General features: G+C 42.8%; 1 protein-coding gene and 1 pseudogene across 1 annotated transcript; both read right to left on the minus strand.

The window, feature by feature from the left end:
- Positions 1 to 9,346: 9,346 nt before the first annotated feature.
- LOC112067370 (DNA polymerase epsilon subunit 4-like) lies at positions 9,347 to 10,985 on the minus strand (annotated as a pseudogene).
- Positions 10,986 to 11,716: 731 nt separating this feature from the next.
- Positions 11,717 to 23,330, minus strand: UCHL1 (ubiquitin C-terminal hydrolase L1). The gene is made up of 8 exons (XM_024117960.3): positions 22,955 to 23,330; positions 22,710 to 22,838; positions 19,769 to 19,919; positions 17,451 to 17,536; positions 17,325 to 17,372; positions 16,397 to 16,463; positions 15,445 to 15,503; positions 11,717 to 12,135 (listed from the first exon to the last, which is right to left on the minus strand). The coding sequence occupies exons 1-8, from the start codon at positions 23,165 to 23,167 to the stop codon at positions 12,049 to 12,051; spliced, it is 840 nt and encodes a 279-aa protein (XP_023973728.1). The 5' UTR covers positions 23,168 to 23,330; the 3' UTR covers positions 11,717 to 12,048.
- Between the last annotated feature and the right edge of the window lie 109 nt (positions 23,331 to 23,439).

Raw genomic sequence — 23,439 nt, forward strand, 5'->3', positions numbered from 1 at the left:
CCAAACTGGGAATGATACAGATGTCTATCAGCTGATGAATGGATAAAAAAGATGAGGTATTTTCATACCATGCAATACTACTCAGCAATAAAAAGGACAGAACAATTGGTACATGCTACAATATGAACAAGCTTGTGTGAAGCATATATTTGTATGCTTCTATTTATATGAAATGTCCAGAAAAAGCACATTGGTAGAGACAAAAAGCAGATCAGTCATTACCTGGGGCTGGGGTGGGAGCAGGAATTAACTGTAAACAGAAACAAGAAACTTTGGGGGATGATGGAAATGTTCTAAAACTGGATTTGTGGGGATGATTTTACAACTCTATTTACTAAAATAATAGAACACTTACAATGGGTGGATTTTATAGTACATAAAACTACACCTTAATAAAGTCATTAAGTGAATTGGGAATAAATGTAATCTGAGGGAAAGATTAGGAAGAAAATTCATATACAATGCACGCTGTGATTTTAAAAGTTTGAGGAATAAAAAGTATAGCATAAGGCAGAAAGAAAGGAAGGGGGGCAGGGAGGAAAAAAAGAGAAGGAGAGAAAGAAAGAAAGAAGGAAGGAAAAGGGAGAGAGAAATGTCATATATATATATGAGGGCCCCTTTTGTGATGGCTCAAGACTATCAGAAGAGACCCCCCCCCCACGGAAAATCCATGAAGTGAGTCGACTTGGCACAAATAATAATGAACTTATGGCCTCTATACTGTCAGCACGTGTCTTTAAAGAAGGGACATGGGCCCATAGCATCCCACAGAAGCAAATAAAGGCACGGAGGTAAAAAAACAAAACAAAACAAAACAAAAAACACACACAAGACTAGGCCTGGTCTCTGAGCCAATTGTTATTCTTCATTTATTTCAAAGAAGATTTTATGGGTCTTAAATGTTTAAATAATAATTATTATAAAGCTCTCAAATGTAGCATCATGTTTTCAAAAGGAATAAAAAAGGGAGCCTTCCAGAGTGATGTGGCTCTGTTGGTGGCCTTTCTGAGCAGTACTGCGGTGGGGAGGGGACTACAGGAGGAGCTATAGAAAAAACAGTCCCAGAGAGAAGCAGGCAGCAGCTCATACCTGAAGGCCTGGAATTCTTCACTACACACAAAATATGACTTTTCAGAATTTCAGTTCCCTGACCAGGGACTGAACCCGGGCCACGGCAGTGAAAGTACCAAATTCTAACCAGTAGACCACCAAGGAACTCCCAAGTACCATGCATCTTAAAGCCTTTCTTTTTAAAATTATATTCATACAGTTTGGATTTATGTGACCTTCCGTAGCAATGCAGTCAAATGTGCAGGCCAGATTTCAGTAAGTGATTAAGGTTACGCATCACCTTACTTGTTTACGCGTCACCCAACTGGTGCCTGCTGAGGACAAGCACCGCAGAGCTGGGAGGGTGCTCGTGAGGCAAGCTCGGGCTGCGGGCTGGACCAGGGCGCCAAGTGGCCTCACACACCCCAGCGGGAGACGCAGACTATAAGGGAGGGCTGTCCTCGCCCGGAATGTCAGCAGATTCTTCACGCCCTCTCGCTCCGAGACGTGGGGAGGGCTAAAGGACTGAGAAGAACCAATGTGACTTGTTCCCGGGGCAGCCACGGGGGTCAGTGGTGGGGACCACGTAGGGGTGGTTTAGAGAGGACGGTCAGGGCAGTCCAGTGACTCTCGAACATGTTGCATCGGCTTATTATGTCTGAGTTTCCTTTTGCCGCATAACAAATTACCACAAACTTAGAGGCTTGAATCAGTACCCGTTTCTTAGCGCACGGTGCTGTAGGCCAGAAGTCCAGCTTGGCCTGGCTGGGTTGTCTTACAAGGCTGAAATTAAGGTGTCAGCTGTGTTTCTTTCTGGAGGCTCTGGGGAAGAATCTGCTTCCGGTTGTCGGCCAGATTCAGTTCCTTCAGGCTCTAGAACTGAGACCATCATTTCCCTGCTGTCAGCCGGGGGCCACTCTCACCTCCTAGAGGCTGCCCACATTCCTTTGCCAAGAAAAGCCTAGTCCTTTCTGAGGGCTAGGTCAGGCCAACTGAGGATAATCTATCTTAATGCCAATTTATTGGGGAACTTAATTACATCTGCAAACTCCCTTTAGTGTTTGATTGAGTGCCCAAGAGAAGGTGTTTACACACCAGGACCTGGGAGGCTTGGGGGCCACTCTGGAATTCTACCTGTGACAAGTTGTTTAGGAAAGCTTCTCCAGTGCAGCTAAGTGATCCTCAGGGTGGGTGGTACCAAGCGCTAATGGATGTTTTGGAAATTCATGGGCAAATATTTTGTTGTGGTAACGGGGATATGTTCCACTGGCATTTCGTATTCGGGGCCAAGTCATAAGAAGACAGCCTCACACAGTGAGGAATTGTGCTGTATGTTACACAGCTTTCAAAGGTCCCTCGAGGCATTCGTGTCCATGAAAAATCTGTGCATAATTGTCTGAAACTCTATTTTGTTTGCATGCTGTTTGCACTGAAGTTTCCATAAATACAATAGCGGATAAGTCAGGGGAAGAATGTAATTACTTTGTTTGGGACTTTACCAAGATTTTCACCATTTGGGGAAAATTGCATGACCGATAACAAGGCTGCTCGTGGAATCTGAACTGTCAACGCACCACCCCCTGCTCCATATGCAGCTGTCCCTGACTTCGTGATTCTAAGTACAAGCCTCACCTCACTTTATGTCTTCTCATATGATGATACCTGAGCACTTACCATTGAAACATATTTTCTTTAAATTGATTTCTTAAGATTATATATATAGGTAGGTTATATTAGCTATGAACTCTTTCAGGATTGTAAAGGGGGCATTTCAACATAGTCCTTATAATAAGGGGCCATGGATCTGAAGAGCTGAGAATCAAAGGTCTACTGCATGCACCTCCTGAAGCTGGGATTGGCCAAGAGTGAGAATGGTGGAGCTTGTGGTATGTAAACTCGTGGAGATGAGGCACTTCAATGAGCTTTGAGTCGATTTAATTATTTTATTTAAAAAAGAGGAAACTGAGGCCAGAAAAGAGAATTGGTTAATGTCACCCTACTACTTATATGTTAATACTGGACCAGATCCAGTTTTCTTGGTGGTAAAGGTCAAATCCATCCATATGAAACTACTTGAAAGGGAATTCCCTGGTGGTCCAGTGGTTAGGACTTGGCGCTTTTACTGTGGTGACCCAGGTTCAATCCCTGGTTGGGGAGCTAAGATGTCATAAGCGGCCTGGTGCAGTCTTTAAAAAAAAAAAAAAAAGAAGAAAGAATCTACTTGAAAATAAAATTAACATTGTGTAACTGAAGTGTTGAGAAAAATATTATCCTAAAGATCTGTTATAACAATTTAATATTATACAATTAAATCTACTATTTTCTAATGTTAAGATGTTGAAAGCCAGATTCTACTAATGTAGAGTTGATTATAGAATTGATTATATCAAATCAATTGTATTTGGGATAATAGCTAACTCAACATCAGCAGAGGAAGCATTTATTTAATGAACTTGTGATTTGAAATTATTCCTGCTCATTTCTATTTATTTTTCTGATAAAATAAATAGAACCTGGGCAAATTTTTGAATAGCCCAACAAGCAATTCACAAGGCTGATTTTAGCCAATCTACACTAGGACTGGTTAGTCCAGTCCAAAACAGTGGGCCAAAATGAAGGCCCGAGCACTATCATACTTCTCCATCTTGCCCAGAAGGGCCAGTCACCAAAAGCTACTGGTTTTTCCTTCCTGGCTCAACTTTGTTCACACCTACTTAGCTTCGAAGTTGCCATAAGCTTTCCTTTGCTGCCACCTACTGGATGTAGTGAGTATAGTTAAATAAAGCTTTTGTCTTCCTATGGATTGTATTTTAATGTGAAATAGGGAATTCAGGTATTGGCCACTGAATTTGGACTCAAACATTGGACATTTAAAGTTGTTTCCTCTAATGACTAGAGCAACTTTAATGTCAAGCAAAGCAAATAAACCTATGAATCTCCGTTTTCAAAGCCCCTCTTCTGTCCTGATAAAGTTATACTTTAAAGTTCAATCATATGATTCCCTTCTTAAAAATCAGTGGTCTACAAGAGGGTAAATATACTTGTATTACTCATGTGTTAATGTGAAACAGAATGTACCCTACTCACTGCAAAGAATGAGGCACTGGGCTTCCCTGGTGGCGCAGTGGTTGAGAATCCGCCTGCCGATGCAGGGGACATGGGTTCATGGCCCGGTCCAGGAAGGTCCCACATGCCGCGGAGCGGCTGGGCCCGTGAGCCATGGCCGCTGAGCCTGCGCATCCGGAGCCTGTGCTCTGCAACGGGAGAGGCCACAACAGTGAGAGGCCCGCGTACCGCAGAAAATAAATTTTAAAAAATGAGGCACTGACGGACTGGGAGCCATGAATTCGGATAATAACTTTTAGGAAAAGTTGCTTTGGAAATGGGCCCTTATCCCAGAAAATGGGGGACATTTGGTAGCTTGGAATTTCAGTTGGATAAAAAGGAGAGATGGATGCAAAGAAGAGGTGGTGATGAAAATTAAAACCATAGCACTTGCTATATTCTAGCACACCCCAAAGCACTTCACAAGCATTCTCATGTGCTTTCACAACAACCCTACGAGGCAGATACTGAACCACTTTACAGATGAGGAAATCGAGGCTTAGGAGGGGTTAAGTTGGCCAAGGCGCCCATCTGGTAAGGGGCAGAGATGATGGCACAACCCTCAGGTCTCAACCGCAAGCTGTGCTGCCTGCACTGGCCCCAGGAGATGACAAACAGTGGAATTGTCAAGAGCCAGAGCCAAAGCAGCACCTTGGATCAACGTAATTGGTTTTAGTTCAATAAATCACAGCCAAGAGGAGCCTAGGGAGACAGGACAACTACATATCATGGGGTATCCTAGATGGGATTCCGGAACAGAAAAAGGACATTAGGGGAAAACTAAAGAAATAAAGTCTGGACTTAAGTTAATAATAACGTATCATTGTTAGTTCATTCATTGTGACAAATGTACTACCATACTAAGGTAAGATTAAAAAAATAAAAAAGCCTGTTTTTTAGAGAATGATGAACACTGTGGAAAGCATCTGATTCCTAAGAGTGAAGAGATGCATTACTATAAAATTTGATTTTGAATCAGGTTAAGGCTATTAACATGACCAGGGAAAGGAAACCATCAAGTGACTTAAATTGTCCAAATCCAGGTATTTTGTACTAGGAGGGAACATTATCCATACTATTTCATCTGCTGAGACTTCTCTACTTCTCTTTCTCTTTTGTTCATAAATATTCACACACACACACACACACACACACACACACACTCAATTCCTACAACAGTTTATGTTACATTAATAAAAATGCTCAAGGCGTGGTCACGATGTGCTGAGCTCTACGTGCCTTATCTTAGCTCCAACCTCCTAATCCTGGGAGAGGTCCTGTAATTCCCATTCTACAGGATTATACCAGACAACCCAACCACATAGGCAATCCACAGCACCCCACTCCTCGCCGCTACCCCAAGCCAGGTCAAGAATGAAAAGGATGAACAACTTAACACTATAATACAAATGAATTAATAAGATCACATCATTCAAGGGACACAGAAAGTAACTCCCAAATGTCAAGTCATTATTGAACATGTCAGGATGTGCAGGAAACTGAACAAGTAACTTGGGGTTTAGGAGAACATAAAGATGATCATTTAAAGTTCTAAAGTAGCCTTGTAATGAAGCCCATTTCATCTTAGAAGACTAAGTTGCACGGACTTCAGTTATAAACTGAAGAAACTTGGGAGGTAAAGCTAAACTAACCAGCAGCAGCTCAGACAGAATTCATTCCGTAACTCATTCATTACAGTCCTAGAGAAAAACTTAAGCTTTTTTACTATAAAAGTAATACAGCAATTTTAGAAAGCTTGGAAAAGGAGGATATAAAGTTAAAATCACTCATAATCTCAACATCCAGAGGCAGGAGCAGACCCACGTGTTTTAAGGATTTGTAAATTTCACAAGGACACAAAAGCCAGGATGCTGGAAGGAGCCATTAAAGTGTGAGGCCCTAAAGCTTAAACGTCATTCACCTTAAGGTAGGTCCACCTCTGCCCAGCAATGATCATTAATATCGTGGGCTCCTAGGGCCAGTCTGCTTGGGTTTGAATGTCAGCAACATCCCTCACTAGCTGAGTAAGATTGGGCAAGTTGCTTAAGCTTTGCTGTGACTAAGTTTAACCTAGAATAGAGTAAACATCTAGCTATTATGGTCCTGTCTTTTCTAAACACATATGCATACACATTTTACAAAACTATCTCACTAGTTTCATGCTTAAACATTTTTTCATGATCATGGGTCTTTAAGACAGACCATATTATACTGAATAGATGTGTAACCTAAATATTCCTCAATTGGACATTCTGGGTATTAGTTAAAAAGGGGGGATACTTAGCATCAGGTGGCTTTATCTATTGAAAGCGCAAGTCACCTTCATTACATTCTCTAACACCATATACAAAAATAAACTCAAAATGGATTAAAGACCTCAGTGCAAGACTGGATACTATAAAACTCCTGGAGGAAAACATAGGCATAACACTCTTCAACATAAATCACAGCATTTTTTTTTATCCGTCTCCTAAAGCAAAGGAAATAAAAGCAAAAATAAACAAATGGAACCTAATTAAACTTAAAAGCTTTAGCACAGCAAAGAAAACCATCCACAAAACAAAAAGACAACCTACTGAATGGGAGAAAATATTTGCAAACAATGACCAATAAGGGATTAACATCCAACATATATAAACAGCTCATATAACTCGACATCAAAAAAAAAACCCGATTAAAAAGCAGGCAGAAGAAATGAATAGACATTTTTCCAGAGAGGAAATGCAGATGGCCAACAGGCACATGAAATGATGCTCAACATCGCTAATCATCAGGGAAATGCAAATCAAAACCACAATGAGATATCACCTCACACCTGTCAAAATGGCTATCATCAAAAAGAACACAAATAACAAATGCTGGCAAGGATGTGGAGAAAAGAGAACCTTCGTACACCGCTGGTGAGAACGTAAATTGGTGTAGCCACTATGGAAAACAATATGGAGGTTTCTCAAAAAACTAAAATTAGAACTACCATATGACCCAACAATTCCACTCCTGGGTATATATATGGCGAAAAAAAAAAACCACACTAATTCAAAAAGATATATGCACCCCAATGTTCATTAGCAGCATTATTTACAATTGCCTAAGTATGGAAGCAACCTAGGTGTCCAGCAGATGAATGGATAAAGAAGATGTGGTACATATATATATTTATACAATGGAATATTACTCAGGCATTAAAAAAATGAAATTCTGCCATCTGCAACAACATGGATGAACCTAGAGTGTATTATGCTGAGTGAAATAAGTCAGACAGAGAAAGACAAATACTGTATGATATCATTTATATGCGGAATCTAAAAAAGTACGACAAACTAGTAACTATAACTAAAAAGCAGCAGACTCACAGATATAGAGAACAAACTAGTGGTTACCACTGGGGAGAGGAAAGCGGGGGACAATATAGGGGTAGGGGCTTAAGTGGTACAAACTATTAGGTATAAAATAAGCTACAAGGCTGTGTTGTAGGGACTTCCCTGGTGGCACAGTGGTTAAGAATCCACCTGCCGATGCAGGGGACAGGGGTTCAAGCCCTGGTCCGGGAAGATCCCACGTGCCGCGAAGCAACTAAGCCCATGCACCACAACTACTGAGCCTGTGCTCCAAAGCCTGTGGAGCCACAACTACTGAGCCCACGTGCCACAACTACTGAAGCCCGTGCACACAGAGCCCACGCTCTGCAACGAGAAGCCACTGCAGTGAGAAGCCCACGCACTGCAACGAAGAGTAGCCCCTGCTCGCCACAACTAGAGAAAGCCCACACACAGCAATGAAGACCCAACACAGCCAAAAATAAATAAATAAAAGGATATGTTGTACAAGGGGAATGTAGGCAATATTTTATAATAACTATAAATGGAATATAACCTTTAAAAATTATGAATCACTATATTGTACACCTGTACTTACATAATATCATACAGCAAACTATACTTCAATTTAAAAAAACAAAATTACTTTCATTGCCAAAGATTAGTAACATTCTAAAGAATACGCCAACTGGACATGATCTTTGATAAATCCAAGATGTCAATTAATAGGGTTTATTGGAGAAACAAGAACCTCTTGAGTTGCACAACTCCAGGGGGTACTGCCCTCACTTAGAATACAAAGTTGATGTTACCCCATGGGGTTACACATGGCTGAGGTCTCAGGAAGAGCAGTAGAGAAGATGCTGGTACTAGAGGGAAACTTCTAGAAGCCAGGCCCTTCCCAGACATCTTCACTCTGTTGTCCATTTTAACGTGAAACAATGAAGACGTGGGAGAGGGTAATTAATTTGCCCAAAGTTACCGAGACGCAGAGTGGAGGTCAAAGACATTTGATAAGCCCTGAAGTCTATAATATTGACTCCCAACCGAGGACAGCTACCTCTAGGTGGTCAGTCCACGGTCTAAACCCTGATTTCCCTAGTAATTAGCAGTGAGAATTGGGGCATGTAAACTAACCTCTGTGCTTCCTCAGTAAAACTGAAATTTCTCTGCACCTCCAGGGTTGCAATCACCCACATACAACAGCTATTACATGACCCTCCATGGTGTGACATGCTTAGGTGTGTTACAGTTTTGAGCATTTTAATAATGCTTCTCATGCATAAAGTCTTACAGCTACATTTAGTGGTATAATTGTACTCCTGAGACCAAAAGCTGTATTTTCACCAGCTATTAGCAGGAAGATCTCCAAGGTGACTGCATGAAAGTCACACACCAAATTAGAACTGAAAATGCATCCCTCTGGCTTCAACTCCAAGCAATTAGAATCACCTGAGTCACCATGTATTTAGTTTTCTACATTAGAAGGAATAGTAGTGATCACTTTCCCCCTAGGAACCAAAATATCCTTCACTTAGAAGTTGGAATCAGAAGTATTATCACCATAGAATAATCAGAGTTGAAAACGTTAAGGCAGCTGAAACCCAAGCTACCTGGGCTCCTGGCAACAGACAGGATAAAGCTCTTCTGTGATGATCACACTAAAAGCAGGAGGTCTGGGGGTTTCTTCCCCACAGTGCTTAATCCCTGTAACTAGAGAGTAACTTATATTCAAGTATCAATTGTTGAGAACAAATGTCATTTAACATTTAATGCAAGCCTATAAGTTACATATTAGTGTATTCTAATCTATAAAATAGTTAAGGTTTAACAAATGGCAAAGACATTTCTTTTTTTGAGGTTGATCAGAAACTTTTATTTGGTCCTTATCATTTATTAAGCAACCTACAAAATCATTTTCTATATCTCTACCGCAAGCAGCAGCAGCTGCATCCAGGCCAGAAATGGAAGACACAAGTAGTGGAAGCCCTTACAGAGAAAAGCTAACAGGTGAGATCTCTGCTTATCCAGGCTTAGGTGAAGGTAGAACAGGAAAAGTGTTTAAGTTCAACATTCCAAAGACTCTTCTTCAAAGCTGAGGCCTGCAGAGGGCCTAGCTGAAGGATGCAGGTACAGGCTCACAAAACTGCCCAGCTCAGCAATCAATCCCAAGTACCTTCCAGAAGAGCAAATTCATCCACAGCTTCTATTGCATTACCCAAATCTCTCCTCTGAAGGGTTTTCCTCTTCCCTTGTTGAGCACAACAGTAAGCATCTTTTGCTACGGTTTCCACAAACTGTTCCACGGCTCGTGCCAAAATGAAGCTGGCTTCCTGTCCCGCGAGCGTCACGGCGAGGTCCGCCTTCACCAAGGCCTTCACTCCCACCAGAGGCAGCCTCAAGACGGGCCCCAGGCGCTCTCTTCGGGAATTGGGGCTGTGGAGCTGCTGCATCCCCACCGGTGCCCTCCTCCTCCCAGGAAGCCCCGTTTCCAGCCACCATCCGGGCCCCCACTGACAATGATTTTTAAAAAACGAATTTCTGGGGCTTCCCTGGTGGCGCAGTGGTTGAGAGTCTGCCTGCCGATGCAGGGGATGCGGGTTCGTGCCCCGGTCCGGGAAGATCCCACATGCTGCGGAGCGGCTGGGCCCGTGAGCCATGGCCGCTGAGCCTGTGCGTCCGGAGCCTGTGCTCTGCAACGGGAGAGGCCACGGCAGTGAGAGGCCCGCGTACCACAAAAAAAAAAAAACAAACAACAACAACAAAAAAACAAAACTAATTTCTGGAAAGTACAGTTAAAAAAAAAATGCAAAACCCACATTGATTGGGGTATGTCAAAGGGACACAGGAGCCAACTGAAATAGCTCTCAATGGCCAAAGCTAGAACAATTTGAACAAAATGTAGTACTGGATTATAACCCAGAGTATAAAATAGCCATGAGTTCATACTGATATAAATGAATAAATAGGGGATAAGAGACAAATCTCCCTTGCAAAAGATTTCCAAATAATTTATATAGATACTCCACCTTCAAGAAGGTAGAGCTTAAATCAACCTCCTACTCCTATAAGAATGGGGAGTCTTAAGTGTGCATAGACTTCTTTCCAGTATATAATAGAGGGCTGTAGGATGGAGAACGTAGCTTTACTCGGAGAAACCTGACAAACGCCATCCAGCCAGGTGATCAAGATTAACATTAAACGTAAGGAACGTTGACGCTATGTACCCTGATATGACGTGATGACACCAGCACTTTACCTATGGTCCTCCTCCCCCAAAACTCATAACACTAGTCTAATTATGAGAAAACATTAGGCAAATCCCAAGAGAGGGGCATCCTACAAAATACTTGATCAGTACTCCTTGAAACTGTCAAAATCACCAAAAGAAAAGCCTGAGAAACTGTCACAGCCAAGAAGAGCCTAAAGAGTATTCTGGATGGGATCCTGCAAAAGAAAAAAGACATTAGGTAATAACCAAGGTAATCTGAATAAGGTATGGACTTTACTCAATAGAATTGTCAATAATGGTTCATCAATTGTTACAAATGTATCATACTAATGTAAGATGTAATGCGGGAAATGAATGAAAGGTATATGGGAACTCTAATATCTTCTCAATTTTTCTGTAAATCTAAAATTTTTTTTTTTTTTTTTTTTTTTGCAGTACACGGGCCTCTCACTGCTGTGGCCTCTCCTGTTGTGGAGCACAGGCTCGGGACGCGCAGGCTCAGCAGCCATGGCTCACAGGCCCAGCCGCTCCGCGGCATGTGGGATCCTCCCAGACCGGGGCGCGAACCCGTGTCCCCTGCATCGGCAGGCGGACTCTCAACCACTGCGCCACCAGGGAAGCCCTAAAATCATGCTTATAGCATAAGGAATATGGTCACTAATACTGTGATAACTTTGTAAGGGGACAGATGGTTACTAGCCTTATCGTGGTGATCATTTCATGATGTACTTAACTGTCGAATCACTATGTTGTACACCTGAAACTAATATTTATTATCAACTATATTTCAATAAAAATAATTGTTCCAAAAAATATTTTTTTAAGTCTACAAGGTACATACAGTAACATAAATGTATAGAAAAAAGTGTAGAAACACACTAAACCGATAATATTTTTATTGTAATTTTCTTACCTGTACTGTATAAGTTCTTACATGGAAGATATATATGTAATTACTATGATAATTTGGGATATATTGGGGGGAAGGAAAAATGAAAACCAGTTGAGGCTCTTCTCTTATCAGCAGAAAAACTTTATTCCTTTTAAGGACAAACCACATCCAAGGCCTTAGCTTACAGATACAAACCAAAGTAGCCATTAAAGCATTAGATACTGAGGTATAAGACATACAATGAGGGGAATGCTTTGCCATCAGAGGCTGACACCAAACTTGCTGGATGGAGCTCTGCTAGTGCGTGGGCGAAGTTGCGGGTAAGTGCGTATCTGCAGAACTGAAGGAGAACAGCTGTGCTCCACCAGTACTGAAGCACTTAGACCACATAGGTAGGGATACACTTTCACGATGAAGGAAAGGGGGAAAAAGCGAGGCGCCCCCACGAGGCACTAGGCTGCCTTGCAGAGGGCCACGGCGGAGAAGCGGACCTCCCCTTGCTCACGCTCGGTGAATTCTCTGCAGACCTTGGCAGCGTCCTGAGGAGGAATGCCACGAATTAAGGTCTAAACAGCAACAGCTCAAAATGAAAGCTTCAAGGGCAAAGTATTAGTAAGGTCTATTAATGCCCAACGTTCACCCTGACCAACTTTAAACCTCCCAGTAAACTTGAAAACCAGAGATTAAGAGGAAAAAAAAATCAGGTGATGGGAAAGACAAGGACCCACATCACAAATCCAGCTCCAGAAGCTTTGATTCCTTTATTCTTTCTACCAAATGCTCTGTGCTTCTGCCACCTTGTGCCTGGTTTTGACAAGAACACTATACTCTTGGTGCTCTTTCCCTCAAATCCAAAGATAGATAATTGATTTCTCTTCCTTAAGGAAAAAGTTCTAACTCAGAAATTCCCAGAGTAAAGACGGACTTATTTCAAGTAAACATTTTACAAAACAGGCTTAAAGTTTAAATATCTGGTATTCCAAGTACACGTAAGTGATGGATTCCTACATATTTAGGGAATGACATGTGTTACTAATTCTAAGACCTAGATTACAAAGATTGGGAATAGAAAACTGACCCCAATGTTACTTGAGAAATAATGGGGTTTAAATGCTTGGGATCAGAATATCAATCACTGTTCAATTTGTAAAAAGTCCAGTGGAAAGAAAGCCCCACCAACAATGTTAAATACGAGACCTTCAAGAGGACAGTGGACATGCTATGACAGAGTACAGTCATGGAACATCAGCTCTCAAGGCCTAAAAATCACCAACCTGATAATGAGTTCTGGCCCTGAAAAAGCATCAACCCCACCCCGGTTTTGTTTCTGCTTTGGAACCACTTAGAAAAACTGAAGAGGATCTAGAGTAACGTCTACACTTTGTTCTATCAGAATTTTTAATATATTGATATCCCAGACCTGCCTTCCCCAAAGCCACTTTCCTTTAGGACCCATGCTGTTGATTAATGCTAAGGGTGTGCCTGTAAAGACAACAGCTATCTCCTACAGAGACAATAAGCAGTGACCTAATTCACTCAAGTTTAGGATACTTGGGTTAAGTTTACGGATTTTCTCACCAATTTAACACGTTAATTCGGGGTATAGTTTAGACAACCTAAAACATCTCTAACCATATAGAACCAGCCTTACTTAGGATAAGAATTTCCACTAATTAAGATGCTATTTTCTAGTCAATTAGTTTAAAATGAGATTGTTTTGTTTTGTTTTTTAAACAAAAAAAGTTTTACCTTCCCCACACCTCATAAATTCTACTCACATAACAGTTTTAAGTATCCTATGCAGAGCACATTTTATGGGACAGGCATACCTCATTTTACTGCACTTCACTTTATTGTGCTTTGCAGATACTGCATTTTTTTTTTTTTGGCAAATTGAAGGTTTGTGGCAATCCTGCATGGAGCAAGTCTATCAGCATCACTTTTCCAGCAGCACTGGCTCACTTCATGTCTCTTTGCCACATTTTGGTAATTCTCATAATATTCCAAACTTTTCATTATTATTATATTTGTTATGGTGATCTGTGATCAGTGATGTTACTGTTGCAAAAAGACTGACTCACTGAACACTCAGATGATGGTTAGCATTGTTTTAACAATATTTTAAATTAAGATACGTACATTGGTTTTTTACACATAATGCTATTGCACACTTAACAGAATACAGTAAACATAACTTTTATATGCAGTAGGAAGCAAAAAAACCTCAAAACTTCTCTTTATTGTGATATATGCTTTACGGCGGTGGTCTGGAACTAAACCCCCAATGTGAGGTGTGCCTGTATTAGGATAGTGTTAGATAGGAGTTGGTAGTACCTAGGAAGCTTTATTAGATGGACCAGAATCTTTCCTCCAAATAGGTCCTAACCAGAAATTCTGCCCCTGTTCTTATTCTCTCCCATAAGTGAATCCTGACTCTCATGCAAATCCCCATTGTTTCTCTAGGTCTAGTTCTCATTCCATATCACTATTCTCATTTACCCCTGGTATATCCAATAATTAGCTCTGACTGATCTCAGGTGTATATGACAGCAGGCTAGAGAAAGTGACTGTCCCTCTTAGGACTGCATAATCTGGTCCACTAGTACCTTGAGGTCATCAGGTCTATGACGTTCCAAAGACAGGTCTACTACAAAGGTAGTATTGTACAGTGGCTAAGAGCACAGACTCTAGAGACGGACTGTCTAGATTTGAACCATGATTCTGTAGTTTGCCATTGACCTTGGGCATCACTTACCTCTGCTCCTCCGTTTCCTCATTTGTAAAACGTGAGTAATGCTAACTACCTCAGAGCATCATTCATTAAAAGGAGTCCGTAAAAGAGGTAACTAACTTAGAACAGCATCTAGCATGGAGTCAGCAAACTGCAGTCTGTGGGCCAAATCCAGCCTGCTGCCTGCTTTTCTTAATAAAGTTTTAGTGGAACACAGCCATACACATTCATTTAGACACTGCCTATGGGGTTGCTTTGGAGCTGTCACAGCAGAAATGAACACCTGCAACAGAGCCCATATTCTACACAAAGCCTAAAATATTTCCTGGCTCTTCACAGAAAAAGTTCACCAACCCCCGGTCTACACACAAGAAGCACGCAAAAAAGTTTAGCTGTTATTACGACAAATGAAATAATTATACCTTAGCATCATTTTTAATTTTATCACAATTAAGCCATTTTCCTTTCTAACAGCAAATTGACTAAACTCTAGAGATTCATTTTTATAGGGAAGAGGACCAGTCTACCAGCTCGTGTTCAGAATTAAGAGATTTCTGCTGTCACTTTTACCAGGACGGTTACACAGTGACCCTGGATCTTAAAGTTCTGGTCAGGCATGTTTTGAATTTGCTTCCTTTGACCTGTTAACAGTGGGCCGACCGTGTGGGAAGAAAACAATCACAGAGGTAACTGCCTAACCAGAATCCATAGTATGCTACCTATAAGACTGACCCAAATCCAGCAGTCAGAGAGGGATTAGGAAAGGCCTGGGTTGCTGTTCCATGAGTCTGAGTCATTGGCTATGATGTAATCTCACAAGAGGACAAGAGTCACCTTAATCCCACAAGGAAATAAACAATGGCTTTCAGGCTAAATCTAACTGTGGGCTAAAGACAGCAGGCGATACAGATTAGGCAGGGCTGCTCTAAAGGATGCTGTTTAAAACTATTTGCTATAAAATAAAGCAGACAGAATTACTGAGATGATCTTTAAGCCCTAAAGACTGCTCTTATTCCAGATGATTGATGCTGCCTGTACCGAAAAAGGTTTGCACTTTAGAATAGACAAACTGGCTAAAGAAATATGGGCCCTAGTGGAAATGGATTCCAAAGACTACCTGCAGCAGTGAGCCCTCTGAACTGGTGCCATGGTTCACCGGAAAAGGCATCCGTCCATCTGTAAAGAAAAAGCCAAGCATGTCAATTTTCTCTGCACGTTTTCTGTCTACTGTGCTTGTCCAGCTTAAAGGCAGGTTTTAGATTCTTCCAAATACCACTGCCACTCCCACGAAGGTTAGGCTGGTTATGAAGCAACAGGCTGGAAATGAGGTTCAAGTGTTCCTCGATACCCGTCCCAGGCAATTCTAATCTAAAGCACCAAGACCACAAGATCACACAAGGCCAAACTAGCTACCCTACTAGGAGGGCTTGTGCCCATCTCTTGGGAAGGACCACAAAGCAAAAGTCAGAAGCAGTCTGTGAGGTACAGGGAAGGTGGAGGGAAGAAAAAGAATCCTTGAGATTTCATTTGCCCCTCAATGACTGCTGATCGGCCCCAAGTTTTCTTTGCCCTTGCCTGCCATAGGTAGTATCTTGGCTTGAGATGACACAGCTGCAAGTCTTTCTCCATTAATACAAAGGAGATGACTCTTCTTAATACAGAGATGGACATGTCTGAATTCTTTTTACACAAACCAGGCTGTGTTTAGGCATTTACCTCCTTCCAAAAGTATCCCTTGCCTGGAAAGGATGGCAGTGGAGACCTTATACTGGTGATGCTATAGTGGAAGGTGGAAAGAGAAAATCTGAACGTGTATACTTTGAACTGGCTGATCAGTTCTCTTTACTGGTTTGTGACTAAAGCCATTCATCAGCAGGCCAGGTTCCTGAGGGAGGTGCTCTGCGTATGATAAAGGGTTAAGTGCCCCCATGAGAATACCTCGGTGTTCTGGCTTCATAAACGGATATACTAAGTGCCGCCATAAAGTCACACACCAGTACTGTAAGAGGAATTATGTCTGAGAGAATGCATGCATCTATGTTAGATTCCAAAACTGGAGTGAAACGTACCAAGTTCATAGAGGTGGCCATCCACGTTGTTAAACAGAATAAAATGAAAGTTCACTTTGTCATCTACCTGCGGAGAGTCAAGATATTTTTTCGAAAATGAGTATTTTTTATTGTATTATAAACTGCATTTAAAAATAAAGCTGAAAGAAAAAAATTAAGATATAAATGACATAACATCGTGTAAGTTTAAGGTCTACAACCTGTTGATTTGATACACATATTTTGCAATATGATTATTTTATAAGCAGAACTTAATTTGTTAAAAATAAATTTTCTAAGTAGAATATGCTTGAACCAACCTGCCTACATATTATTTTAAATGATTATAGCTAATATTTATTTCTTATATATAGGTACTATTCTAAGACCATTAAAGTAGATATACTGTAACTCTCAGAACTCTAAGACTTGCTTTTTACTGAGGAGGAAATTAAGGCTTAGGAAGGATAAGTACTTCACCCAAGGTCAAGACTAGAATGTGAGAGTCAACTGCAGTTATACAGACACTATCACTGACTTAAATCTAATCAACAGTTGACTTGAAGGCTGTGTTCAGATTAATGGTACATTTAAGTCATCTAGAAACTTTTAGTCCTTGTTGGTCCAGCTTGCTCTCCAATAGACTGTGAGAAGAGTATGTGAAATGTTCAGTTATTAAGAGGGGTGCTACTCACTCTATTAGACCCATTTGGATCTATATAAAACACTACCAGCCTGAATGTACTCAAGACTGTGTCAACTGCCAATTAGATATTTTGAAGAGCCACTTTTATGAACAGGTCTGGTCAAGGCATTATTCTGGTAGAATTTTCTGGCAATCATCAGCCTTGGGTGGAAACATGTGCTGTGTTACAGTAAGAGGTTCTTGCACATATTTCTGGGGAAACATAGGTGACACCTGGACAGCCTGGCTCTAACTCGTATTTACCCGACATTGGCCTTCCTGTGCCACAGCATCATGGGCTGCCTGGATGGCCTGCAGAAAACAGAGAACAGTTAGCACGAAAACCTCCAGAGTTATTGAAAATCGATGCTCTAGAAGTTCTCTTCCTACCTCATTCTTTTCAAAGCATTTTGCTCTGTCTTCAGGGGACAACTTCTCTGTTTCAGAAAGAAACTGTTTCAGAACTGACCCATCCTCTTTAAAAAAAAAAAAAAAAAAAGAGAGAGAAAAGGAAAAAAAAAAAGCGTTATGTTAGTACCGGTATAATGCAAATGGCTGCACATTTATTGCTGACTTAAGCCACCGCATAGTCTGTCACGTTTGGCAACCTGACTTTTTACCATGGCCTCTGAGGATATGGATGAGCGGTGCCTCTTCCCCAGCCTCTTTTTCCAACCACTCCCCTCTCACTGCATTCAAGCCAGAGAACTCTCAGTTCCTCCAGCATGCCAAGCTCTTCCTCACATCCTCCCTGTCCCCCGACCCCTCCACCTTCCACCTCACCCTCACCCCTCAGATCTCTTACCACCTCTGTTACAGCACTGATCCACTGGTAACATGTATTTGTGAGACTTTCAGTGCCATAAAGGCAGGAACTGTCTTGTCTACTGCTCTTATCTACAGCACTTAGCAATGCACAATTAATGTTTATTGCATACATGATGTAACAATAACATTCTAATCTATCAATATCAACAGTTCTCAAACCAAGACTTTCATTTCAGGGTAGAAAATGCAATCTTAGTAATATGGTTATCCAGAGAGACATCAACCTACAGATCTTAAATAGAAATACAAAGACCCTAACAGTCTGGCCTAGAGACAGCTAACTAGCTGATGGCTGGCATAAGCATTTTGTCATTGCTCAGGTGGATGAGTCTAGGACACAAGAGCAACCTGTATTTCAAAAGACCTCAATTTGAACTTTCGGCTCTAAACTTAAACAAATTTGTTAAATGGGGACCATTTAAAGATTGGAAATTATAGGAATCCTCTCAACTTGATGAGGAGGGCTGTGACTCAGATTAAGCCAATGGCACCGTCATGACCATGTTTATGGAAGAGTTAGTACCTGTGACCTCAGGAACACAGTATTCTAAAACAGGGCTTCCCTGGTGGCGCAGTGGTTGCGCGTCCGCCTGCCAATGCAGGGGAACCGGGTTCGCGCCCCGGTATGGGAGGATCCCACATGCCGCGGAGCGGCTGGGCCCGTGAGCCATGGCCGCTGGGCCTGCGCGTCCAGAGCCTGTGCTCCGCAGCGGGAGAGGCCACAACAGAGGGAGGCCCGCGTACCGCAAAAAAAATAAAAAATAAAAAAAAATTAAAAAAAATAAAATAAATGATACTTACTGCATAAGAAATAAAAAGGATCAAACTATGACTTTTTAATGACTCACTCAAGTCAATATTTGAAAAAGCAACTTCTTTAAGATCTGGACCTTTGTGGCCAGACAAGCCTTCTTTTTTTTTTTTTTTTAAATTTCAGAAGTATACCAGGAGTAGAATCTTGGCCACAATTCCCTTGTTTAAATTAAAAATTAAAAAAAAAAAGTATTTGACCTGCTACAAGCAACAGCATGGACTGTTAGTTGAACTTATTCAATTCTCAGCCACCCTCATCCATTGTCTAAATCAGGAGTTGGCAGACTACTGCCACCTAATAAGGTTTTATTGGAACACAGTCACATCCACTGCTCTACATCTTGTCTATGCCTGCTCTTGCACTACAAGGGCAGAGATTATACGGCCCTCAAAGCCTAAAAGATTTACTCTCTGGCCTTTTAAGAAAGTTTGCTGACCCTTGGCCAAAATCATACACAATGCCGTGTATTTTAACATATTTCAATGCAGTTACTTGCGCTTCTGACAACTTAAGGATTGAGACTCATCTCTTCTCTACCCTCCATGGCATCCACTGGAGGCGAGCTAAAATTCCTGACCAAGCTTTGTTCACAGATGGATCTCTCAAGGTGCAAGCCTGCGGCTATGCCTCCCTGTGGGACCTGTGTCCTGCTGCTTTAGGCTGTTTTGGTTCCCCTGTTGCTTATGAGACACAGCACCATTAAAGAAAGGTCCTAAAGGTTGGCATTTTATGCCTTAACAGCATCTCTAATTCTTTAGAATTGTCAAGACTGTAGCAGGAGGATCTGCACATGAAGAGCCCAGGCGGAGAGGCAAGTACAAAACTGCACTGTCACCCGCCCCGCCTCTCCAGGCAGAGGACACCACACTATGCTTCTTGGATGCGCTTCCCTTCCTCAAAAGGGAGGAACAATGAGAATTCACCCACTGATTCTAACTGCATAAGTAGATTTTCAAAAAAATTTAAGGCAATGGTTTTGCCAAACAGAGGCTTGGGGGTGTTGGAAGGAAGCATTACAGTTAATTAAAGGTCAACCAGAGGATGACTGGCCTCAAAACCCACTCACCAAACTCCAGTTTGTCCTGATTATTGGCCACTGCATGAATGAGTCCGATGGTTCCACAGGAGTTGCCAATGGTCTGCTTCATGAAGTACACCTTAGGACTTACTTCTTGTCCCTTCAGCTCTTCAATCTGTTTTTTCCTGAAGTTCTCATGCTGCGAGTACAAAAAAACATTTTTACATCTCAAAATGAAAATGCAAAGAACAGACAGCAGCACAGTGAGTTCTAGCACCTAAATGGAAACAGAAGTGGGATATGTGACCAGGAGCCTTGGTTCTAGGTGCTGGCTGGCGCCCAGAGAATGGCCCGTCTGCCACCCACGCCCACGCCAGCCCGTGGGGTTCTGAGAGGTTCTGACACTCCACCCTGATGCTGCAGTGCGGTAGCGGCCTTGGATACTGCCCAAGCCTTTGTCTAGACACCACTGCAACCTTTTAGCTTGAAATGGATGGCGTGCTGAAGTCAGAAAAACAGACAAGTTCGTTATTTTCTTCCTTTAACACTAACGACTTTCACACAGGCATCCCAATCAAGCGCTGGTCAGATGAATGCCCCAAAACACCAGCTAGTTTATACCTCACTATTCTCTGAAGTTCTCTTCTCCCCAAATACATGCCTCTTCAAAAACAAAACAAGACAAAACTTAACTAAAGAAAGGAGCAATTTAAAGAAATTAACTATTCCCTCATCCTTTTTTAGGAAGGAAAGACAACTGGTCTGGGGTGCTGGGCTGTGATTTCACAAAACCTTCTCATCCTACAAGAGGAAGATGTAACTCTTGCTTGTCCTTGACAACTATACAATTTGAGGAGACTAGTTTCTTCAAAGCATTACCTCTTTGTACAGTAATATAGGGGGCTTGTCTGGCTCTTTCACTAACAAGTTCTAAAGACCTTAAAGGCATGACTGCTCAGTTAAAAGCAGGGTGCTGATGCTATAGAAACACTAATTTCTTACTATTGGTATAAACCGTACGGAACCCGAGAAGTACATATATTTCTAATTCTAGCAGCCTTGCATTACTGTACACGGAACTGAAGTAAGCCTTGTCTGTGGTACCATCAGAAGAATAAGCTCTCTTGTCCCACAAGATCAACTTAAACTCCAACTAGTAGGAAGTTCTAGCATCATGTACCTACCTACTGGATCCTTGAATTGAGCTACTCATTGACTGTTAAGGATTTTCACTTTTCTAAAAAGGTTTAATTTTTTTTGTAATGGGATAGCATCATCCTTTAGGGTTGTTTGAGCCCTTGCATGCAGACATTTCTGTAAATATTTCATCATCCCTTAAAATGTGTTAAAAGTAGTCCATTTAGGATTTCATAATATTCTTAGACAAAATTAGATGCTTTCTAAATTAACATCAGCTTGTTTGGAAGTCAACCTATAAACCTCGACTTTTCTTTCAATTTGCTTCAGGATTTAGCCCAATAGGTGTTTTGTGCCACATAGTAGGCATTCAGTAAATCTGACAGAACTGGAGCAAAAAGACAAAGCATCGAGCTCTTTCAAACATAAAACATTCTACCCAGAATGTTCTACTAACCAAGATCTGCTTGATCCAGCAAAATGAGAGCAGTGGGCTTCTCCAAGACAAACACGCTGCACCACTGCCTCCCAAAGGCCTTGCCTTTGAGTGCTGCCGCTCAAAAACCTCCGAGTCATCATGGTTCCTCTAATAAGAAACCTCTGGGAGAGGCTCAAATGAGAGAGAGAAGATTGCATTTGATTTGATCAATGGGGAAGCTAATTTGACTTGCAATTATTTGGGAACTCCATTTTCACCTAAATAAAGGCTTTTGGCAATAACAAACCTGTCAGTGGGACTATCCTAATAGCTTTAGTAAGTGTTTTTAACCCACAATACTTAGCCCATTTATTAGGAGGAACGCCTGGAACTTCCCATAGGGCTTAGTTTATGCTGAGGATGCTTCTAGAACACCCGGAATTAGGATGGTGCTTCAGTTTAGCTCACTCTGTTTGGAACCATGCCGTATATGCTAATGCCCCAAGTTTCACTAAAGCAAAATTCAACCACTCCTCAATCAGGGGTCCAGTGGCAGCAACAGGAGATAGACAAAACCATGCTAATTAGTGGGATTCCATACAACCAAGACAACAATTACCCCAGCTACTTTTTTATATCTGATGCTCAAATCTTTGAGGTACATATATATATACTTGCACACTTGCAGGCGGAAGACCATCTGAAGGGAAATGAAAAAGCATTTCCAAGACTGGTCTAATGCCCACCTATTCAGTTAACTACAAGGTCAGAGAGGAAAGAGGTCGAGAGAGAGAAGGAGGTTCTCACACAGGAACCACACACAAATGATTAAGCTTTAGAAAAACACATTGGAGAAAGTAAAAACCAAGTGTGTACGTTGTAGGGAGTGGAGAGTTGGGAAGAAACCCCTGAATCCACTGAAGACCCAGGCAGCAGAGGGAAAATTAAAGAACCTATTGTTTTCTTGTGGTTTAGGCAAGCCCATCCCCCTCCATTTTACAGCAAAGGTGGAAGTCTTGAGAATCAAACAATAAAACGACACGTCACAGCCGTTAAAGGAGAACAACCAGCCAGCCATTCCTTGGCTCAAACTGCCAAAAAGCCTTGGCTCAAACTGCACTCAAGAGTAGGGTGAACTGTCTTCCTGGATAATTGGGATGATGGAACTGAGATACTGCTTCTCCTCCAAATTCAAGGCAATACTGGATGGATGACTGACCAGGCAATAAACTCTGTTACAACAGAAGCCCAGTGAGTAGGTACCATAAAAGTGCGAGTTCCTCCCTCCATCCGCCACAAAGAAGGGGCAGTGTGCCAGTTCTGGGCGCCCAGGCCAGGACGGGAGGAGAGCCTGAACCGTCCTCAACGCCTCACTCCGGTCTAGGGGCAGCGCGCACAGCACAGCGCCTGCGCACCCCGGGCCCCACGCCCTACCTGGGCCGTGAGAGGAAAGAGCAGCAGCAGCGCGCAGGCAGGCGCCGGCACCGAGCCCAGAGACTCCTCTTCCAGTCCCAGCACGTCCTCGAAGCGCCACTGGCCGGCGACCCCCAGCCGGGCCAGCACCTGCGGAGCAGCAGCAGCGCGCAGGCAGGCGCCGGCACCGAGCCCAGAGACTCCTCTTCCAGTCCCAGCACGTCCTCGAAGCGCCACTGGCCGGCGACCCCCAGCCGGGCCAGCACCTGCGGGGAAAAAACATGGCGGCCAGGCACGGAGACAGGCAAGTGGCGGGCACCTACCGAGAGGCGGGGGAGGCGGGGCGGGCTCTGCATCCTCACACCTCTCCCCGGGCCTGGGAGGAGCCCGGCCCCGCACCGCCCCCACCCGAGCCGAGCGCAATGACACAGCACAAAGCGCGGCCCACACGTGGCTACCGCGACGCCCGGGGCTAGCATCTGGGCGCAGCCTCCTCCATCCCACCTCTGACCGGTTTCGCAGTCACCGCCGCCCCCGAGGCAGGGGCAGAGGGGAGGGTACCCCGGCCGCGCCCCAGCCCCGCCGCCTCCAGAGCGCGCAGGGCGCCGCTCGGTCCCTGAGAAACAGCCGGAGCCGGTGGGCGCCTCCGCCTCGGTGCTCCCGGGGGAGGGGCACAGAGGCAGCCCGAGACGTCACTCACTTTGTTCAGCATCTAGAAGGCAAATGCAAAGAAAAAAAAAATGCAAAGATA

Source organism: Physeter macrocephalus, chromosome 7, assembly GCF_002837175.3.
Source record: "Physeter macrocephalus isolate SW-GA chromosome 7, ASM283717v5, whole genome shotgun sequence".
NCBI classification, from domain to species: domain Eukaryota; kingdom Metazoa; phylum Chordata; class Mammalia; order Artiodactyla; family Physeteridae; genus Physeter; species Physeter macrocephalus.